The sequence below is a fragment of the Penicillium cosmopolitanum genome, assembly GCF_028827165.1.
Source record: "Penicillium cosmopolitanum strain IBT 29677 chromosome Unknown utg000004l:1.0-4361866.0:1.0-4365735.0, whole genome shotgun sequence".
NCBI classification, from domain to species: domain Eukaryota; kingdom Fungi; phylum Ascomycota; class Eurotiomycetes; order Eurotiales; family Aspergillaceae; genus Penicillium; species Penicillium cosmopolitanum.
Window position 1 is genome coordinate 1530667 of NW_026622674.1, and position 18231 is coordinate 1548897.

At 49.9% G+C, this 18231-nt stretch overlaps 8 protein-coding genes across 8 annotated transcripts; 4 read left to right on the forward strand and 4 right to left on the reverse strand.

The window, feature by feature from the left end:
* Positions 1–186: 186 nt before the first annotated feature.
* On the reverse strand, positions 187–1874 carry fgaCat (catalase easC; the record flags this gene model as incomplete). Its single annotated transcript, XM_056626633.1, has 4 exons — positions 187–1431; positions 1495–1674; positions 1737–1789; positions 1853–1874. The coding sequence occupies 4 exons, from the start codon at positions 1872–1874 to the stop codon at positions 187–189; spliced, it is 1500 nt and encodes a 499-aa protein (XP_056492428.1).
* Positions 1875–3131: 1257 nt separating this feature from the next.
* Positions 3132–3538, reverse strand: N7509_001997 (uncharacterized protein; the record flags this gene model as incomplete). The annotated part of the gene is made up of 2 exons (XM_056626634.1): positions 3132–3391; positions 3514–3538. The coding sequence occupies 2 exons, from the start codon at positions 3536–3538 to the stop codon at positions 3132–3134; spliced, it is 285 nt and encodes a 94-aa protein (XP_056492429.1).
* A 532-nt stretch (positions 3539–4070) lies between these two features.
* N7509_001998 (transferase family protein) lies at positions 4071–5711 on the forward strand (the record flags this gene model as incomplete). Its single annotated transcript, XM_056626635.1, has 1 exon — positions 4071–5711. One exon carries the CDS (start codon positions 4071–4073, stop codon positions 5709–5711), a length of 1641 nt encoding a protein of 546 aa, XP_056492430.1.
* A 742-nt stretch (positions 5712–6453) lies between these two features.
* N7509_001999 (putative MFS alpha-glucoside transporter) lies at positions 6454–8316 on the forward strand (the record flags this gene model as incomplete). Its single annotated transcript, XM_056626636.1, has 2 exons — positions 6454–6780; positions 6928–8316. The coding sequence occupies 2 exons, from the start codon at positions 6454–6456 to the stop codon at positions 8314–8316; spliced, it is 1716 nt and encodes a 571-aa protein (XP_056492431.1).
* Positions 8317–8747: 431 nt separating this feature from the next.
* N7509_002000 (PAS domain-containing protein) lies at positions 8748–10351 on the forward strand (the record flags this gene model as incomplete). The annotated part of the gene is made up of 4 exons (XM_056626637.1): positions 8748–8775; positions 8908–9204; positions 9325–10140; positions 10173–10351. The coding sequence occupies 4 exons, from the start codon at positions 8748–8750 to the stop codon at positions 10349–10351; spliced, it is 1320 nt and encodes a 439-aa protein (XP_056492432.1).
* Positions 10352–10661: 310 nt separating this feature from the next.
* N7509_002001 (uncharacterized protein) lies at positions 10662–12179 on the reverse strand (the record flags this gene model as incomplete). Its single annotated transcript, XM_056626638.1, has 2 exons — positions 10662–11845; positions 11915–12179. The coding sequence occupies 2 exons, from the start codon at positions 12177–12179 to the stop codon at positions 10662–10664; spliced, it is 1449 nt and encodes a 482-aa protein (XP_056492433.1).
* Positions 12180–12671: 492 nt separating this feature from the next.
* On the reverse strand, positions 12672–15034 carry N7509_002002 (putative chromatin remodeling complex subunit (Arp8); the record flags this gene model as incomplete). Its single annotated transcript, XM_056626639.1, has 5 exons — positions 12672–12744; positions 12801–14302; positions 14365–14764; positions 14851–14929; positions 14995–15034. The coding sequence occupies 5 exons, from the start codon at positions 15032–15034 to the stop codon at positions 12672–12674; spliced, it is 2094 nt and encodes a 697-aa protein (XP_056492434.1).
* A 597-nt stretch (positions 15035–15631) lies between these two features.
* Positions 15632–16498, forward strand: N7509_002003 (ADP-ribosylation factor-like protein 1; the record flags this gene model as incomplete). Its single annotated transcript, XM_056626640.1, has 4 exons — positions 15632–15706; positions 15835–16002; positions 16074–16397; positions 16472–16498. 4 exons carry the CDS (start codon positions 15632–15634, stop codon positions 16496–16498), a joined length of 594 nt encoding a protein of 197 aa, XP_056492435.1.
* Positions 16499–18231: the final 1733 nt, after the last annotated feature.

The window sequence follows — 18231 nt, forward strand, 5'->3', positions numbered from 1 at the left end:
GACCTGACGGCCCCGGCCGCTACTAAAACGAACTAGGCAGTTGCTTAGCTTTCGTCGCCAGAACTTATGGTAACGTCAGGAACACCTCGTGGCATTTCGACGCACGATGATTGGCTCAACTGGAACATTTAATTTCGACAAAATATTTATCTTCAAATCAAAACACAACATGAAACATGAATTCTTCTACAGACGAGCTGAGGGAGTCACATTAGATTCAGTGGCAGTCTCAATACGAGCCCCGAGGTCCTTGTTCACAAGGGTAAACATCTGGTAAGTGGCTTTGCGCACACGCTCATGGGCACCGCACAGGTGGCCCGAGATGTTCTTCACAAAATTCTCCTGTTGACCAGGCTGACGACCAAGGACCTGCCAGAGGTCGTTAGCCTGCACGTAGTCTTCGCTGGTAACGGGGATTTGTTCGGCAAGAACGGCGCCTGTCCACTTCTCGTGTTCCTGGCTGGCCTTGACAGGCTTGTAGGCCAATGGACGGAACGTGGATGGGTAATTGGGGTTGGCGCCGTAGTTTCCGTGGACGTTCATATACCCATCGCGATGGCTAGGGTTGAATGACTTGAGAGGACAGTTGACAGGGATTTGTTCATAGTTCCCGCCCAGACGATGGCGGTGGGTGTCAGGGTATGAGAATAGACGCGATTGTAGGACAGGGTCGGCGGAGGGCTCGGCACCTGGAACCATATGCGAGGGAGAGAATGCGGCCTGCTCAATCTCGGCGAAGTAGTTCTGCGGGTTCTTGTTTAGGGTGAAGCGGCCGAAACGACGGAGCGGCACCTCACTCTGCGGCCACACCTTCGTCAGATCGAAAACGCTCCAGCGGAATTTCTCTGCCTGTTCTGGGCTGAGGACTTGTACGTAGCAGGTCCAGGATGGGTTCTCGCCTCGCTCAATGGCGTTGAAAAGGTCCTGGGTGTGCCAGTCAGGGTTCTCGGCGGAGAGTTTAGTGGCTTCCTCGTTGGTGAAGGTTTTATTGCCCTGATCGGTTTTGCAGTGAATTTGCACATAGTTGAAGGTGCCGTCGGGCTTGATCCACTTATATGTGTGGCCAGAATAGCCATTCATGTGGCGATACGAGTATGGGGTACCCCGATCACTGAATAGGTGCATCACTTGGTGGACTGCCTCGTGGTGAGTAGAGAGATAGTCCCAGAACATGGTGGCATCCTTGAGGTTGGTCTGAGGGTTTCGCTTCTGAGTATGAATGAAGATGGGGAATTTGGCCGGGTCACGCAGGAAGAAGACTGGAGTGTTGTTGAACACCCAGTCCCAGTTGCCTTCTTCTGTGTAAAACTTGATGGCAAAGCCTCGGGGGTCGCGGGCACTATCCGGGGAACCTTTTTCACCACCAACGGTCGAGAAACGGGTCAACAGCTTTGTCTTCTTTCCAACTCCCTTGAGCATGTCGACAATGGTCTGTATAATGGCATTAGAATCATTGGCCAGGCCACTTGAATAAGAACGTATGAAAATACTAACAATATCGCTAATGTCGTCAGTTACTTCAAACTCGCCGTAGGCGCCGGCACCCTTCGCATGAACCACACGCTCTGGGATTCGTTCACGGTCAAAGTGTGCTAGCAGATCAATCAGGTGGAAATCCTGGAGGAGTAGCGGACCGTTGGCTCCAACACGTTGAGCCGCCTGGGGATCCATGACCTATACAATCTTCGAATTAGCTAGTAGGCCCAAGATGTCTTCGACAAATAAGGTGAATATACAGGGCAGCCATTGGAGGCAGTATAGACCGGAGTCTCGTTGTATCGGTAAGTCTCTGGCAGAAGAAGTTAGAATGAGTTATGCTGAAGAGGAATGATGTTGAAAGTTATAGCCATACCAGGTTCCTCGTCGTGACCCATGGTGATGATGTGTATGTAACTCTTGACTGAACGAGAAAGGAGAATTTTAAGAGCTGCGGGGACCTTATATTAATATCTCAAAGAAATCTATCTAGCGTGGAGTTTGCAAGAAAAAAAAAACATGAAGCTATGGGACCCACTCATGTCAAAAAAAAGACCTCGCTGTGCCACTCGGCCATTTTCAACAGTTCTTTACATCAAGCTGTCGCGGAAAAGTCATATTCATTTCAATTATCTTCGCCTAAATATCTGACATGCAGTGATATTATCCAGCGATATTACATAGAAACAAAGGTCGATTAATCTATCATAACCCGGTGGAACAGCTCGGAATAGCTCAAATCAACGGCCAATCAGAAACGTGTGGATGTCAGCCGCCCCGCGGCGTTTCAGCAATGAAAATCAGACCATATTGTGGCAGAGGCTGTGAAAATAACCAGGGAGCTGATTTATCCAGTTGAGAGTTGGTGCTGCCTGAACCGCTGGATGTAGTAATCAGAAGCTACGACGGTTGTTGCGATCAGCTCGTTTCGGGAAGGCCAAGACACAAGCTATTCGAATTGAGCAGGTCGATCCGAGGATCATCCGATAAGATCGTCGAAGATTCTTTGAGGTCAAGGCTTTTCAATGATTAGTTATTCTTCTTACAAGCTTTTAGTGTGGACAGTGGCCTAATTGAAGGTTTGTTTTAAGGGATCGAACTTTTCAAGCACTTTAGAATGTGATGTCTCGACTAACGAAGATTATGAATGTGCACCGGAGAATTGGTATATCTTGGTCCGAGGGGCTGCTAAATGGACCACCCTTTTTGCCAAATGAACCATATGTCCTTCTGAATCCAAATTAGTATGTAATCTCCATACAACTTTGGATATACTTAATTTACCTCCATAGTGCTGCAAAGTTTTCTAGTCCCTTGTTGACCTCTCTAGCCTATGGTAAACTAGTACCTACCTGAGATGGATTAGAGTAGCTAATATATTCTATCCTGGGTAGGTAATAGTCTGCTATTAGAAGACAGTAACTAATGGTAGACAATAGGCAGTTAGGAACTTTTGCAGTGCTACTTAAGCCGGTTATTGGCGATCAGATAGGGAAGCAAGACAAAGGTAAAATCCAACTCTCATTGCGAGAATAGATACGAAACAACCCAGAAACGAAATCAAGCCATTTGATTTTGAACCTTGAGTAATACTCAAGTCTAGCCAGAGCAATGTTTAGTATGATTGTCGTCGAAAGAAGCTTTTTTCTCATACTTCACTGATCCCCAGTCTTTTTTCCTTCTCCCGCGCCTGTGCGCTGTGCTTCGGGATAGGTACCAACAGCCTTGTTAACAGACTGACCTAGGCCCTTAGCCGCATTTCCAAGTCCCTCAGTAGCACCGCCCACGGTTTGTCCAAGACCCTGAGTTGCGCCCCCTGTAGCGCCGCCTAGACCACTAAGTGTATTCCCCACTGTGTTTGCAGCGCCGCTGGCTGTCTTTCCGACAGCCTCGCCGAGACCGCCGAAAAAGCTTTCTATTAGGAAGTAGATTGTTAATCGGGATTAAAGGAGGACAGGGTTGAAAGTATCACGAAAATACCACGGGTATGGTTATTTATGGACTTTCGTTTAAGAAAGGCGAGGGAATGTTACGTACCGTTGTTCTGACCATTGGAAGACATGACGAGAAATAATATAGATTGGCGCGAAAGCTAAGTTAATGGTGTCGCTTAATTTATATGGGATAAATTATAAGAGAAAACAGAAATGTTACTTTGGATTTGCTTCTTAATCGAGGGTGGCTGCTCTGGCGACTATGATATCATCTTGACTTCCTTGCTCCATGGCAAACGCCCCGGGGCGACAGCACTGATCGTAGTTCGAAGGACCGGAATGTATAAAAACACAGCAAGAGTTTTAGTGACTCACCGTGACCAAATCTCACGCCTTAATTTTAGCTTCGTTTTAGTTGACACTGGTCCAATCCTCTGTTGACACTGCCCGCGGGGCTCTGGTTTGGGATTAGCGGGCACGCCAACGAGAATCCTAGGGATGTCACCAAGAGCGCCGCTATCTGTGACTCGCTTGGTTCCCAGAGAGGGGGTCTTCGGAAGTTACATTGCCAATTTAAAGCCTGTAGTATTTAAAGCACATCGATTGTTTCTATTCTATACTATGATACGAGGACAAACATTTTTACCGAACTAGAGAACCATGGTCGAAACCACAGTGATCCAGTCCGAACGACTCTTTCCCAGCATCAATCCCACAGAAAGGGCAGTGCCTCTGTCGCTGCTAGATGCAACAACCGCCGATTTTTCTTCGACGACTGCTATTTGGCTATTTGAACGGCCTGACGGGGCCCTACAGGATGGATTCGACCTGTTCGACCACTTTCGCCGATCTCTCCAGGTCACTTTGAATGACTATCCCCAGTGGACTGGTCTCCTCAAAAGCATCACGACACTCGATTCAGCTGGACTGGAGAAAGAAACCCTTCAGTTTCCACCGCATGCTCGTCGCTTTGGCCGATTATATACCCACTATGGGTCGCCCCAGGATCCTGGGGTCGAGCTCATCACCGCAACTTCCACCGCAACTATTGAAACACTGTGTCCCGCATCAAGAACGAAAGAGAAGCCGCTTTTTGATCGCCAAAAAGTACGACTCGACCGCCTTATCCCCTCGGGTCGTTTGACTAGTGCGATAGCAGCTGTCAAAAAAGATGCGGCGGGTCTTTTGCCACCGGCGTTTGTAATTCAGTTGACAAAGACGGCCTGCGGTGGTTTTGCACTAGGTGCTAAAATTGCGCACCCTCTCGCCGATATACAATCACTTGCTTATTTTGTCAAGGATTGGGCAAAGATCAGTCGCTGGCACTTGGGAGGCTCATGTGGCCTTCAGCCCATCCTTCAACCAGTTTTCGAGCCAGAGCGACTCGACTCAAAGGCTACAGGAGATATCAATGGAGAGAATGCTAATCCAGAAGTACTCGAGAGAATCAAAAGTCTTCCTTTGCATCGCTATGACTGGTGGGCAGCACCAGCTCAATGTCCCTGGCCCCAAGAGATCCCAGAACCATTCCGAGATCAAGATTTAGAACTCATCGGCAAGACGATGCCATGGAAAGAATGGGATTTCGCCGCCCCCGTCTCGCATTATACTCTCCATCTGACTCGAGATCAGGTCGAGACCATCTGGAACAAAATTTCTAATGGAGACCCCGGAAATCCTACAGCCGAGCGAATCAGCCGACACGATGCTGTCCTGGCTCACATTTGGTCGTGTATCACCCGTGCTCGAAAGCAGCAGGAAGATACCGGCTTAGTCCATTGTAATCTTACCTACGGCACACGACCGGCCCTCCATTTCGGAGACGACTTCATCGGATCACCCAGCATGAACATCAACATCGAGATGAGTGGAAAGGAGCTAGCATCCGCAGAAATCCCCGAAGAACAGAAAACCAGAAGCATTGCGCAATGCATTCGCAAAACGATTAGCCAAATGAGCCAACCTGGCGCAATCGCCGCGCATCTTCATAGCGTGGCATTTGAAAAGGCTCCTCAGCGTATCTGGCAGGCATTTCTGGGGTCTCGACACCTTATTGTGACTAGTTGGGCGCGAGTTGGTATTTACGATGTGGATTTCGGACTCAATACTCCGATTCGGTTTGCTGAGGGGGTGATTCCGGATTTGGATGGGGATATCTTGATTAAAGATGCACCGCCTTTGGATCGATTGAAGAAATCATCGGATCGAAGTGCTTGGACGGATGATGGGGTTGATGTCTCGATTCATATCCGGGCCGAAGATATGGATCGCTTGATTCGGGATCCACTCCTCCTTCCATGAGGAAGAATGGAGTACTGTATAGTTAATACGTTTTATACCTTAGTATATCTATGAAGTAGTACATAAGTGCGATACCCAGAATTGAACAGATTTTCCCAGAGCCGCTTATGTCAAAGCGTGGGTGCAACATTAACATTCCATGATGCTAACCTGATGCGGCGATGCCACATTCCAATCAATCCCTGCAAGGGTCTCCCGGAGAATTAAAGTAAGCTGGACAAGTATAGACTTGGCAAGATAAGGTTCTGTCCGGCAAGATCGAGGCGTCTGCACGTCCGAAGTAAAATATCAATCAGCATACAACATTGTACATGCTATGTTTATGGAGTAAAGTGTCAACGTAGTGGCGATATGCCAAGATTGAAAATTTGCACTGGGGAAGACTGGAACACTTTGGACTCCCGCGTTCCCCGCAAAGTCCGGTGGAATCTTTTCTCTCCTCATTCTGTCTAGTCTCTTCTTTTTTACGGATCCGAGTACGGAGTAACTGGGGTGGAGTTTTTTAGAGTAAAAAAAAGTTTGCATTGACAAGGAAACTTTGGTCACCCCCTGAGTTGTGCTCGCGTGTGCAAATGTTCCCACGTCCCTAGTGGGTTGTGGGTACTCTACGCCATTCTTTTTTTTCCCTCGACTCTTTTCTCTCTTCTCCGCCCACCTCCGAGGCTGGTCCACACTCTCGACTTGAAAACACCCTCCTCTCTTCCTCCCAACGCCTCAATTCCTCAATTGGCTCGGATCCAGCATGGCTGACTCCAAGGCGCACGATGCCATTGCCCCGGCGGACGATCACTTGGGGCGCTACCCCTCCACCGATGGCCCTGAATCCGACAACGGCATGGCTAAAATTATTCAGAAAGCCCGTGCGGCCACCGAGAAAGAACGAAAGATGGGGATATGGAGGGGTATGAAGATTTATCCCAAGGCTGTTGCGTGGAGTATCCTTATTTCGACCTGCATTGCTATGGAAGGGTACGATATCAGCTTGGTGAACAATTTCTATGCTTTCCCTCAATTCAATCGGAAATACGGCGAGCTTCAGGGTGATGGGTCATACCAGGTGCCAGCACGGGTAGGTCATACATATATTTCCTGTTCTGTTCTGTTCTGCTCTTTTCGGCTTTCAATCGTTTTGCTACGCCGAAGACGTGACGGGCGATGGGCCCATCATGGGAACACCCATAATGATGAACTTCAATGCTAACATGAATTTCTGCAGTGGCAATCCGGATTGAGCAACGGTGCCTACGTCGGCGAAATTATCGGTCTATTCATTAACGGTTACGCCTCTGAACGATTTGGATACCGGTACACCCTCATGGCTTGTCTAGTATTGGTGACTGCGTGGACGGCGATCTTTTTCACGGCCCAGAATGTGCAGTCTCTACTAGCAGCGGAAATCCTGTGCGGTATTCCTTGGGGTGTGTTCCAGACTTTGACTATCACCTATGCCTCGGAGGTCTGCCCGGTCTCTCTGCGAGGCTACCTGACCACCTACGTCAACTTCTGCTGGGGACTGGGCCAGCTCATTGGAATCGGCGTGATTAAGGGTATGCTCAATCGTAATGATGAGTGGGCATACCGTATTCCTTACGGACTGCAGTGGATGTGGCCTCTGCCTCTCTTCATTGCAATCACGTTAGCACCCGAGTCTCCTTGGTGGTTGGTTCGTCGAGGACGTACGGATGATGCGAAGCGGTCATTGGAACGGTTGACGAACAAGGATCTGCAAGAAGATTTCGATGCGGACGAGACGATTGCCATGATGGTGCATACAACTGCCCTCGAGGCCAAGATCACCAGCGGAGCGAGTTACTTGGATTGCTTCCGGGGTACCGATCGGCGCCGAACGGAGATCGTCTGTATGGTCTGGGCGATTCAAAATCTGAGCGGAAACTCGTTTTCCAACTACTCGACGTATTTCCTTGAGCAAGCTGGACTCAGCTCCTCCAACTCCTACTCCTTCGCCATGGGACAGTACGGTATCAACATGGTCGGTGTTTTTGGCGCCTGGTTTTTGATGACTCTCGGTATTGGCCGACGAACACTTTGTCTGTATGGATTGTGCGGACTTTGCGCCATGTTGTTGATCATGGGTTTCCTTGGACTGGTACCTGATTCGCACCGTGACCAGGCCTCACTTGCCACCGGCGCTCTGATGCTATGCTGGGCCCTGTTCTACCAACTTACCGTCGGAACTGTCTGTTACTCGATTGTGGCCGAGATGTCAACTCGCCGGCTACAGATCAAGACCGTCGTTCTCGGTCGTTGTCTGTACAACATTGTCGCCGTTGTCTGTGGTGTCCTCACGCCCTACATGCTCAACCCCACCGCTTGGGACTGGGGCAATTATACAGGCTTCTTCTGGGGTGGTATCTGCTTCCTGTGTATCATCTACACGTACTTCCGTGTGCCCGAGCCCATGGGCCGTTCGTTCGCTGAGTTGGATATGCTCTTTGAGCAGAAGACCAGTGCTCGCAAGTTTGCCGATACGCAGGTGGATGTCTTTGGCGAGAATGTCGAGACTGAGGTCATCGACAACTACGCGGATCAGAAGAATGCACCCCGAACTGAGCCTGGTGAGGCCGAAAAGAACGCCTCTATTTAAACGGTGTCCGCTGATGAGTTCCACGTTTATGACCCGCCGCAGCGTATCCATTCAAGTTTCTCGCCTTAGATGTAAATAACCATATAGAACTATACTTCTACTACATAGATGTCACTAATTGAATCAATAATACTATATACAATCTCGTTGTGTTCATGTCCCTTAATCCCTTAATCCTTTTAGTCCCCGCGATCCACGGTTGACAGCGAAAGTGTCCACCAAGCCGAAGCCGAGCCGCTGTCAGCGCGAACTTGGACCCAGTCAATCTCCCAGGAACCTTGGAATATTTTCCCCAAAGACATTCAAGTTTTACACCTGGGCATCCTCAACACGTTGGGCCCCTCTTTCCTTCACTCTCGACTCGCCCAGCATTCAAGTTCTACCTTCAACGACGCGGGGTAGCGCCGGGTTCCACTCTTCTGCAGCGCGCAATGGACACGACCTTCATCACAATCCACGGTCAGTCTTGTCTTGTCTTGTCCTTTCCCGGACATGCATCTCAGATTGGCGGGGCACGCTGCGTCATTAACCTTTGACTTATGATTTGACGACAACACCGTACAGTATACGTATAGCTGACATGCATTGCAGACCTCTCGCGCGACGCCTCGATCCTCTATGCCTCGGACAGCATCCAGGTGGTGTTAGGCTACCAGCCGCATGAGGTGTTGAATCGATCTTGTTGGGATTACTTCCATCCGCAGGAACTGTCTTTCGCGCGCAGTGTGCATGGGCGTGGCGTGCGATTGGATAAGGCTGCCGTGTTGAACTATTGTTCTATTCGGCATCGGGATGGGTCTTGGGTTGGGTGTGAGTGTGTGTTTACCGTAGTGTATGATGTGTTGATCGCGAGTACGACGGTTTATGGAAGGGGGAAGGGGACTCAGAGTAAGTTACAGACAGCTTTTATGCTGAGCCTCATTTTATTTCCTTTCCTTGTTTTCTCTTCTTCCTCCCGTTTTGCGTTTGCGTTGCTGCTGCTGTGAACTGCATTAACGCCATTTACAGAGCGCGCTGTCGACGCACCTATCGTCCGCCAACTCTTCGACTCCTCGCCCAATGATCCACGATATCACATGTTGACCTTTATATCCGATAAATTCTCACGGCGTCTCATAGAACCACTTCACGAGCCGCGCGCGGCTCTTTTTGTCAATCGCTTCACCCGCACTGCAACGATCATGTACGCGACGAGCGGGGTGCAAGAAATTCTAGGCCTCAGCCCACGACAACTAGTTTCGAAAAGTTTCTTCTACTGCATTCAAGAAGAATGCTTGCGAGATGCGGTTCGGTGTCTTGAGGGTGCGAAAGCCAATGACTCGATTGCTTATTTGCGCTTCTGGTTTCGCAATCCATTGCAAGAGGATAACACAGAGGGAGAGACACCCGACTACGATGGTTATACATCCGCTGGTGTAACTGCTGATTCGTCTGGTCACGCTTACCATGTTGCTCCACCTCCCGTTGAACTAGAAGCTGTCGTTTCTTGTACATCGGATGGGCTTGTTGTTATTCTTCGTCGTGCCCGAGCCCCGATTCCTGGCGGCCCTCTCCCACCGCAACCTGTCCCGGCTTATTCCAATGGACTCTTTGCGGCACCTTGGGCCTTGGAGCCTGTTCTTTCATATGGTCCCACATCATATACTCAACCTGCGTCTTCGCACGGCGTGACATACCCAGAAGACAAGAAGACTCTTTGCAGAGACGACTCCATGTCTAGTGTGGCATCAGGATCAGCCTCGGCATCTGGATCTGGGTCTGGATCTGGATCAGCCTCGGCCACAAACTCAGGTTCAGGATCTGGGTCTGGATATGGATCAAGTGGTGCATTTAGTTTTGCAAACCCTCAATTCCAGACAGACAAGCAGCAAAGTTCCCCCGCTGGTCCCCATGCCAGTCAACTTATGGATACAATTCGGGACGTGGCGGTGTTTGCTTGGGTATCGTGGGTATCAATCGCTCTTTGGAACAGTATAAATATGGGACTCCGTCGGGTGATGCGCACCCCGAGGATGCTGTTATGGATGGTGCTTGAGAAACGGATGAGCAATGACTTGGAATTTGAACAATATTGCATGCATTATGTTGAATGTATATGTGAAATGATTACTATGGTAGTATCTTGACTGATTATTGACGCCGCACCATGTCATGACTATGAGCCCAAGGACAGCTTCGTTTGAATTGATACCATTCAGCGGTGGATTTTATAGTAAATTCTAGAATACAAACGCCTTTTTGTCTCGCTACCTAGACGCCAGGCCCGACATACTCCGAAGTTGCAATGTGCAAGAAAGAAAAAGCCCCATCCAAAGCATAGTAAGCCTCGTCACCCTCACTGCTCTCTATTCATCGCTCATCCGGGTATCCTCGTCATCTTCGGCAGGCTGTTCGTCCTCCTCTGCGACCTCCTCTTCTTCAACAGGAGGCTCGGGGGGAGGGGGAAGAGTTTGTCCAAACTTGGGATCAATGTTGGCGCGGTGTACGGCACGCTTGTATACCTCCGACTCATCAGGATCACGAACAGTAACCTGCATCTGGTCGACCCTTTCTTCCTCGACCTGGGAAGCTCCCGGAGCCAAACCAGCCTGGGCAATTGTGCGAGCACGCTCAGGCTTGAGACGAGTCTTTGCGACAATCGGATAATAAAATGCCGCGCGCTGCCTATCATTACCGTCACCGGAATTGAGCGAGATGGCGATGTCGCTCAACTTGTCATTGTTGATGACTTGGCCGCTTGTAGCGAATGTACGAACTCGGTCGTAGCGGTGGTATTTGTTTCCGTCCGGTCCGTCGTTGGTATAGAGTTCTTCATTATCGCGGTTCGGGTGGTTCAGGTTCATGCTTGTTCGGACGTTCTTTGCAGACTCGCGCTTCTCCGGAAGAAGGAGATCATAGTCCCACGGCACGGCGCCGGGGTCAGCATAGAGGTCCGGACCGGCCTTGTGGAGTGCCACTTTTGAGGCATGTTCCTGGCAAATGCGTTCCTCGGGAGCAATTGGGCGAAGAATAGCCACGTCGAGGCGCTTATCACGTCTGCCTCCTGCGGTGGGAATTGGTGCCTTATCGAACTTGAATTGAAGGAAACCGCCCGGGTCGGTGAATCCTTGGAGATCGGGAAGAATTGGGAAGAACCCGACGGGCTTGAGTTTCGGGTTGTCCGGGTGAACGGGGTTGGCCCACGCATCGGTTTCCGTCTTCGTGGCAGGTAAACCACGAATGCTGCTCTCGGTATCCTCGCCAGAGTGTTTGCTTTCAGGGTGTGCGATGTCGAATCCCTTTTGAATGTACTTCTTGACGTGCTTCGGGTCGTCCACTGTTGTCTTCCCCTTCTTCGTCGAGCGTGCTTGCGGCCTGGCGGGTGCGCCAGTGGCGGCCGCAGCAGCGCGGTCCACGGAGATATGTTGAGTGCGGCGAAGGAAACTAACATTTGTATTCTTCGGGGCAGGGTTTCGCAGTTGATCGAGGGTCATCAGGAGAGGGAGATCGGCGGTATCTATGGTTTGCGGGTGCTCGGGGGCCATGATGGCTGTCATCCCATTAGCGATCTGATCTTCAAATCGGACTCGGGCTCGTGTTCAAGCATTCAATCACATACCACTCTCATCGCCCAAATGCAAGCCAGGAATACCGACAAGGTCAATGGGCATACCACCCTCTGCGTCGACGTCGATATTGGGTTCTTCACGTCGAGCCAGGTTCGAGGCGAACCCCGGCGTCACGAAGCGACTGAGACCTTCATGCGGGATGTCGAGCAGCTTCGGGGGCATATCTGGCGGAGGGAGGTCATTGCGGTAGCGTAGGGAGGCAATATACTCCTGGTGAAAGCTCCCGGAGGACTGCGAGTCCTTGGATTTTGACATTGTGAGGTTCTGCTGTATAATTTAGGCCCAGAGGGTCTGTGGTGAAGGGAGGAGAAGGCCTAGTCGCAATCAGCATTCGGGTCGCGCGCAAAGAAAGATCGGAGAGAGCACATACCGCGTTGCGAAGGAGATTAGGGAAGGTGAGCGGTGGGCAGAGACAGCAGTCAATGCGGGTGGGCGCAGAACTCTTAGCAAACGACTTGTTCCCAAGAAGCTTTCAGTGATCTCCTCATGGCTGTATTCGCCGGCAAGCACAGCTATTTTGCCGGATATAACCGCCTCCACTCTCGGGATAGCATAGGTCACGTGCTACCATTCAGATAGTATCAGGATTCAGGATGAGAGAAACTCTTCATGTAGGAGAGGCATATTTCCATTATTGACTAATGCTTTTGAATGAATCACACCATAGTTCTTGTACCATCAACTCCAATCATCCAGACCGATAAAAATTAATTGAAGAATAAAAAACCCAAGATCCCAAATCGCAAATCAGTATGCCCACATGCACTTGTAAGCCATCAAGCGGTGCCCTAAGCGGTCATACTCGAGTTTCCCAATCCAGCTATCATTAGTTCCACTCAGCTTGCCAAAGATACTAGCACCCTTCCAAACGACAACCTGTGGGTCTCAGGTCTCTGGGTGGCACTCCAATCATGATTTCTTTGGCGAATCCTGGACGGAGGAAGTTGTAGCCGTTCTTCGAGGAAGAGATTAAGTCCACTCGTCAAACTACCACCGCCAACAATCATGATACCTCCGATAAAGTCACGCATCTTCTTCTCATCGGAGCGGGCAGCATGAGCAATTGAGGTGAGGATTGCATTGTCCAAGGCATACACCGGAAGAATATCGTCTCGGTGCTCCATCGCCTGGCGAGCAGGCTGTGTAGTCGGAGCAGAAACGGCAGGAGTATTGGCCCCAGCTGTCTGTGGAGTTGCCGCAACCTCGGGTGCCGGGGAACCAGCAACTGAAGAGTGAGGTGTGGCTTCTTGCTCCTGAACTCGACCTAGTGGGTTGGATGTCGCAGGACGGCTGGGAGTTGCTTGCACATCGGACGGCGCTGCCTGTGGTTCCGCGTTGGCAGTTCCATTTGGTGTAAGTGCAGGCGCAAGAGCAGTCATGATCTCCGACTGGGCGCCAGAAGTAGGATCATTGGCTTGGCCATCATAGATATCAACGGATCGTTCAATAAGGCGTCGTCGACCGTCGAGCTTGTGATCATTGTCAAATATGGTAGGCTCGAAGAATCCCATAGGTGCCAAGTGGACCTCGTCGAAAGCCCTGAATGTGTGTTTTTGGGTGTCCTCGCCAGACACGCGAAGGTGAAAGTCGAACACTTGAGGGGAAACGTTCGCCTCGGTCATCGTGCAGAGATTCTTTTTCAACTCTTCAGCTAGCAAGAAGTCATAGCGTCTCCACAAGTTGATATCCGAGTAAGGGAAATGATCGTGCAGCATCATCTTCACAAAGGCCTGGGTCACATCTTGTCCACCCATTTTCAGGTTCACTCTCGAATTTTCCACGCACATACCCTCTTCTACACAGCAGATTGATGTTTTCTGCGCTCCTATATCGACCACACAGGCGGAGGTGAAACCAGCACCAAAGGTCGCCGCCAGACTCTCTTGGATGAAACATACTCGGGCGAAGGAGAACTCGCGCATCAACATCTCCAGGACCTGAGTGATGTAGGTCTTGTCGTACAAGTCGGGGATGACAAATACGCATGAATATTGAAGCCAGTCTTTCTTGGAAGTCAGACCCAATTGATTTTTGATCGCATCCTCGAGAATCAACGAAAGGTCCAAATAGAGCATCGTCTTGCTTTGATAGTCAGTTTCATTGCACCATCCATTGCGAATAGGCCAATAAAGCTTGTATCGGGGCTTTGAGGAGTCGGGAATTCTCAGTGCGTCTTGTCCGACAATGTATTCCGGTGGGGGGTTGGACAATTCAGTCCATTCGACACGCGAGGGGTCGTTATGCTCAGAGATTATTTCTGGTCTCTGCCTCCGGTTGTAGTTCACAACCATGTCCTTGGAATTGGGTAGCATGCGTCGCTTATTCTGTCGCATGCGTACTTTGAGTTCTGATGACATCCTGTTGAAGTCAGCAGACCACTAGTTCTCGATTAGCGACGAGTCCATGTAGTTTTCTCTAGTCGGTAGTTCGTAGGACATACCTCAGGCCCAAATTGATTCTCTGGCTCCTCCTCGGTGCCATCCTCCCGTTTCATCCGCTTCGGCCTGGGCTCATCATGGTCTTCGCTTTCGCTTGTTTTTGACTTGCGGGCAATGACCATCGGGACGGTCTTTGGCAAAGCATCACTTGAGAGACCGATGCGCAAATTCTGGCTTCCGACATGAATGACAATGACCTTGGAGCCCACGGTTTCCTCGGGTGTCTCATCCGCATCCTCCATGTTGGCATCGCCGTCCGCCTCCACCTCGGCCTCTGTCGCTTCAGGCTTAGCCATGGCGAGGGCACGATCCCGATCCTTCGCAGTTTTGGTCATCTTGGTTCGCGCCTCTTCATTCGCGAGTCTGAATGCCAGGTTCTGGTCATCTCTCTTGAGGTAATCACTAAAGCGAGTAAGGCGCAATTAGCACTGCGAATCTTCATGAAGCTTGCCCGGTTCCCAAGAATGAGGCCACTGGAAGGGTCTTACGTGTAATAGTTCTTCTGATTGATCGCCGGAATTTGAGGCCAGCTGGATAGGTCCATATTATTGTCTGTTCGCTCCAGGCCTAATGATTCGGTATCAGACACTCATGCCGCCATTTGCTTTCATGGGATCGATCTCGGGACTTACCTTCATCCCGAAGGGCCTTTCCTGATTTCTTGCCCACCATTATGAAGGATGTGTATTCTCTAGCCAGTGGTCGAGTCGATCAATTGGCAGCCAATGCTGAAGCGCGGGATGGATCTAGGGAGGGCGCAAGCAGGTTGGGTTGCACCGTAGATGCGGCGGACCAGCGGTTGGAGGAGTTGGCACTGTCGGATAGGTAGGAGTCGATAGGCTGCAATTGAAAGAGTGTGTAGAATATCAGAAGAGACGCAGCGGGCAGGTGAGGAGGACCCGAACGCGGAATCGTCGTGAGGAAGTCTACCAAGGCCATTCAACATCGCCGATTGACCGCCCACGCCCACCGCACCCGCACAGGCCGATCGCGCGCCTTCCAATGCGGTTGCCACCAAATGAGTCCCTCCTTTCATTCACCTACTCACTCTTCTTCCTCTTCTCCCTCCTCTCCCTTCTACGACCTCCTTGGATTGTATCATAATCATCGCATCCTTGTCTGAATACCCTTCTGCTTCTCCGCCCCTCCTCGACATCTGTATCCACCCTTCTTCAGCCCCCCCCCCCCCCGACTTTCCATACTTGCTGCTGAGAAATCCCCAGCGACTCTTACTCCAACCCCCCCGCCACATATCACATACACACAATCATGGGAGCTTCATTATCGCGTCTGTGGTCTCTGGTGTGGGCCAAGAAGGAGATCCGAATCCTCATCCTGGGTCTCGTAAGTGAAATCACTCCGGCGCGGCGAGAAAAGGCCCGCATGCAAGCAAGCAACCACAAAGCGGAAAGACTGACAACCTCTTTTTTTCTCCTATAGGATAATGCCGGAAAGACAACTCTTCTCTACAGGCTAAAGGTATAATTCTGACATCGAATCCGCTCCGCGTACCGAACGTGCTGGCAACTTGGAGTGCTAACGACTCGCGTCTCCAGATCGGCGAGGTGGTCACCACAATTCCCACTATCGGATTCAACGTCGAATCGGTCACATATCGGAATCTAAATTTGAATGTTTGGGTAGGTCATCTCCCCTTTATGATGAAGCCGCATTTTCTAGGACACCCCCCACTAATCGTCGTTGGTCACAGGATCTCGGAGGTCAAACATCCATTCGCCCTTACTGGCGGTGCTACTATGCAAACACCGCTGCCGTCGTTTTCGTCATCGACTCTACAGATATTGAGCGCCTGGGAACCGCCGCAGATGAACTGGCAGCCATGCTGAACGAGGACGAGCTCCGTGAAGCGGCCCTACTAGTGTTTGCCAACAAGCAAGACCAGCCGGGTGCCAAGGGTGCGGGCGAGATCTCGGAGGCATTGAAACTTGGAGAATTGCGCGATCGTAACTGGAGCATTGTCGCTTGCTCTGCCATTGATGGCAAGGGCATTAATGAAGGCATGGACTGGCTGGTGGTATGTCTTCCTCTTCCCTTCCGTCTCCGTCTACGGATAAGCCCGATCTTCTATACTAATCGAAACTTTTGCAGCAAACCATCTCAGCAGAGAACGCATAAAATGAAGCTTTGTTGTCGGGCTATAGATTTTGATCTTTGATATACCTTGTACCTTCAAGTTTCCCGCGCGATTTTCCCGCGCGACTTGAGGCCGTTACCTGCATTCGGGGGTGCTGAGTCGTTTCTTCCCTTCGTCTCTGTTTAGACCAGCAGAGTCCTTGTCTTATATTGCTACATGATTTTAAGTGTCGGCGCCTTACGGGGTTCTAAGAATAATAGTTTAATTGAACTGCTGTTGAGGCTCATACTTTTCTGGTCTGTGCTTTCCAATCGTGAATTTGGAGGCTTCTCGATATCATTATTAGTGTGAAGATTGATCGTTTGGTTGATCACGGCTATTCTCTCATCGTTACAAAGTCATAGAATGTCCAGGGGATTTTTGTTCTTCTCGTCGCTATCTTGGTTTTCGCTCTGAGCAGCTAGCTCCTCCTTCCTTCGTTGCCTTGATTTTGCCTTGTATAGTATCGAAGTAGTAGATGCCCCCCAATTTCACGACTTCGGGATTTTGAAAAAGCTACACTGCCATTCTCTTTGTTTGTCAACCCTCTCCATCATAATTTCTCTGCGGGTGAAGACATTCCATTCCTATACAACCACAAGCGATTTGAACTTTTCACCCTCATCAGCTGCAAGGGAACTTTGTCATAGCTAAGTTGGTAGTTATCTGATTCCTAATCCTCGACTCCAAACATTCAATAGTCAAGGTGTCACCATTACACCATAGCTGAATCAACTTGACGCTTTAGTACATGCTATTCTTATTGGGCATGCCAAGTCTTCCAACCACTGGCAGTTTTGTATTCGAGTTGTAAGCGCATGTGAGCTCATTTTCGAAAGCGGGGTTGTATAACATTTAGCTTTAGGGTTATAATCTGCTGACTCTTTTTTGACTTCCAAGACTAAATCCCAGAATTCATGCTTCGAGTTTTTTTTTACCTCCAGCTATATTCTACATCGACCCCCTTATAATAAAGTAACTTATTAAGAGCTCCCGTCCCCACCAAGAATCGTTCCCTGCTTGTGCTCCTTACAAGTCTGCTTTTAAGGTTGTCAACATCATTGATCGGAACTTGAAAGTCTGTATATGATGGTAAGTTTACTTCATGATATATTTCTATCTTAAATTTGTCTAACACTCTTGAATCTGTATGCAGGCTGCACCAATTATCTACATGATTAGGCATGGCGAAAAGCCAGATGATGGCGCTAATGATCTCTCTGCTCAGGGGGTAGTAAGAGCGCAACGCCTTCGTCAAGTTTTTGGAGAGAAAAGTGGATTTAATATTGGCTATATCATTGCCGAACATCCTAAGAAAGGTTTGGGCGTCTCCTTTCACCTTTCATTCTCTTTTGAGACGGTCTCTCCCCACTACATAACCCTCGCTTGTTGCGAGTAGAATTTTCTGTGGGCTGGATCAAGCTAACGAACGCATCTAGATGGTTCTCGGAAACGCCCGTATGAAACCGTGCAACCCCTGGCCAACGATTTGGGTGTAGAATTCAACACAAAGATTGATAGAGACGATGCGATGGGCGTCGCCAGGGCTGTAAAAAGGTTTAGCGGACCCGGAAACGTCCTTATTTGCTGGGAACATCACAACCTTTCCGATATCGCAAAAGCTATTGGCATAAGAGGATTTGCGGATAGTAGTGGCATCTCTGGCGAGCTTCAATATCCAGGCTCACGTTTTGATCTTATTTGGGTCGCCCCAGCCCCTTACGATGAGGTAACC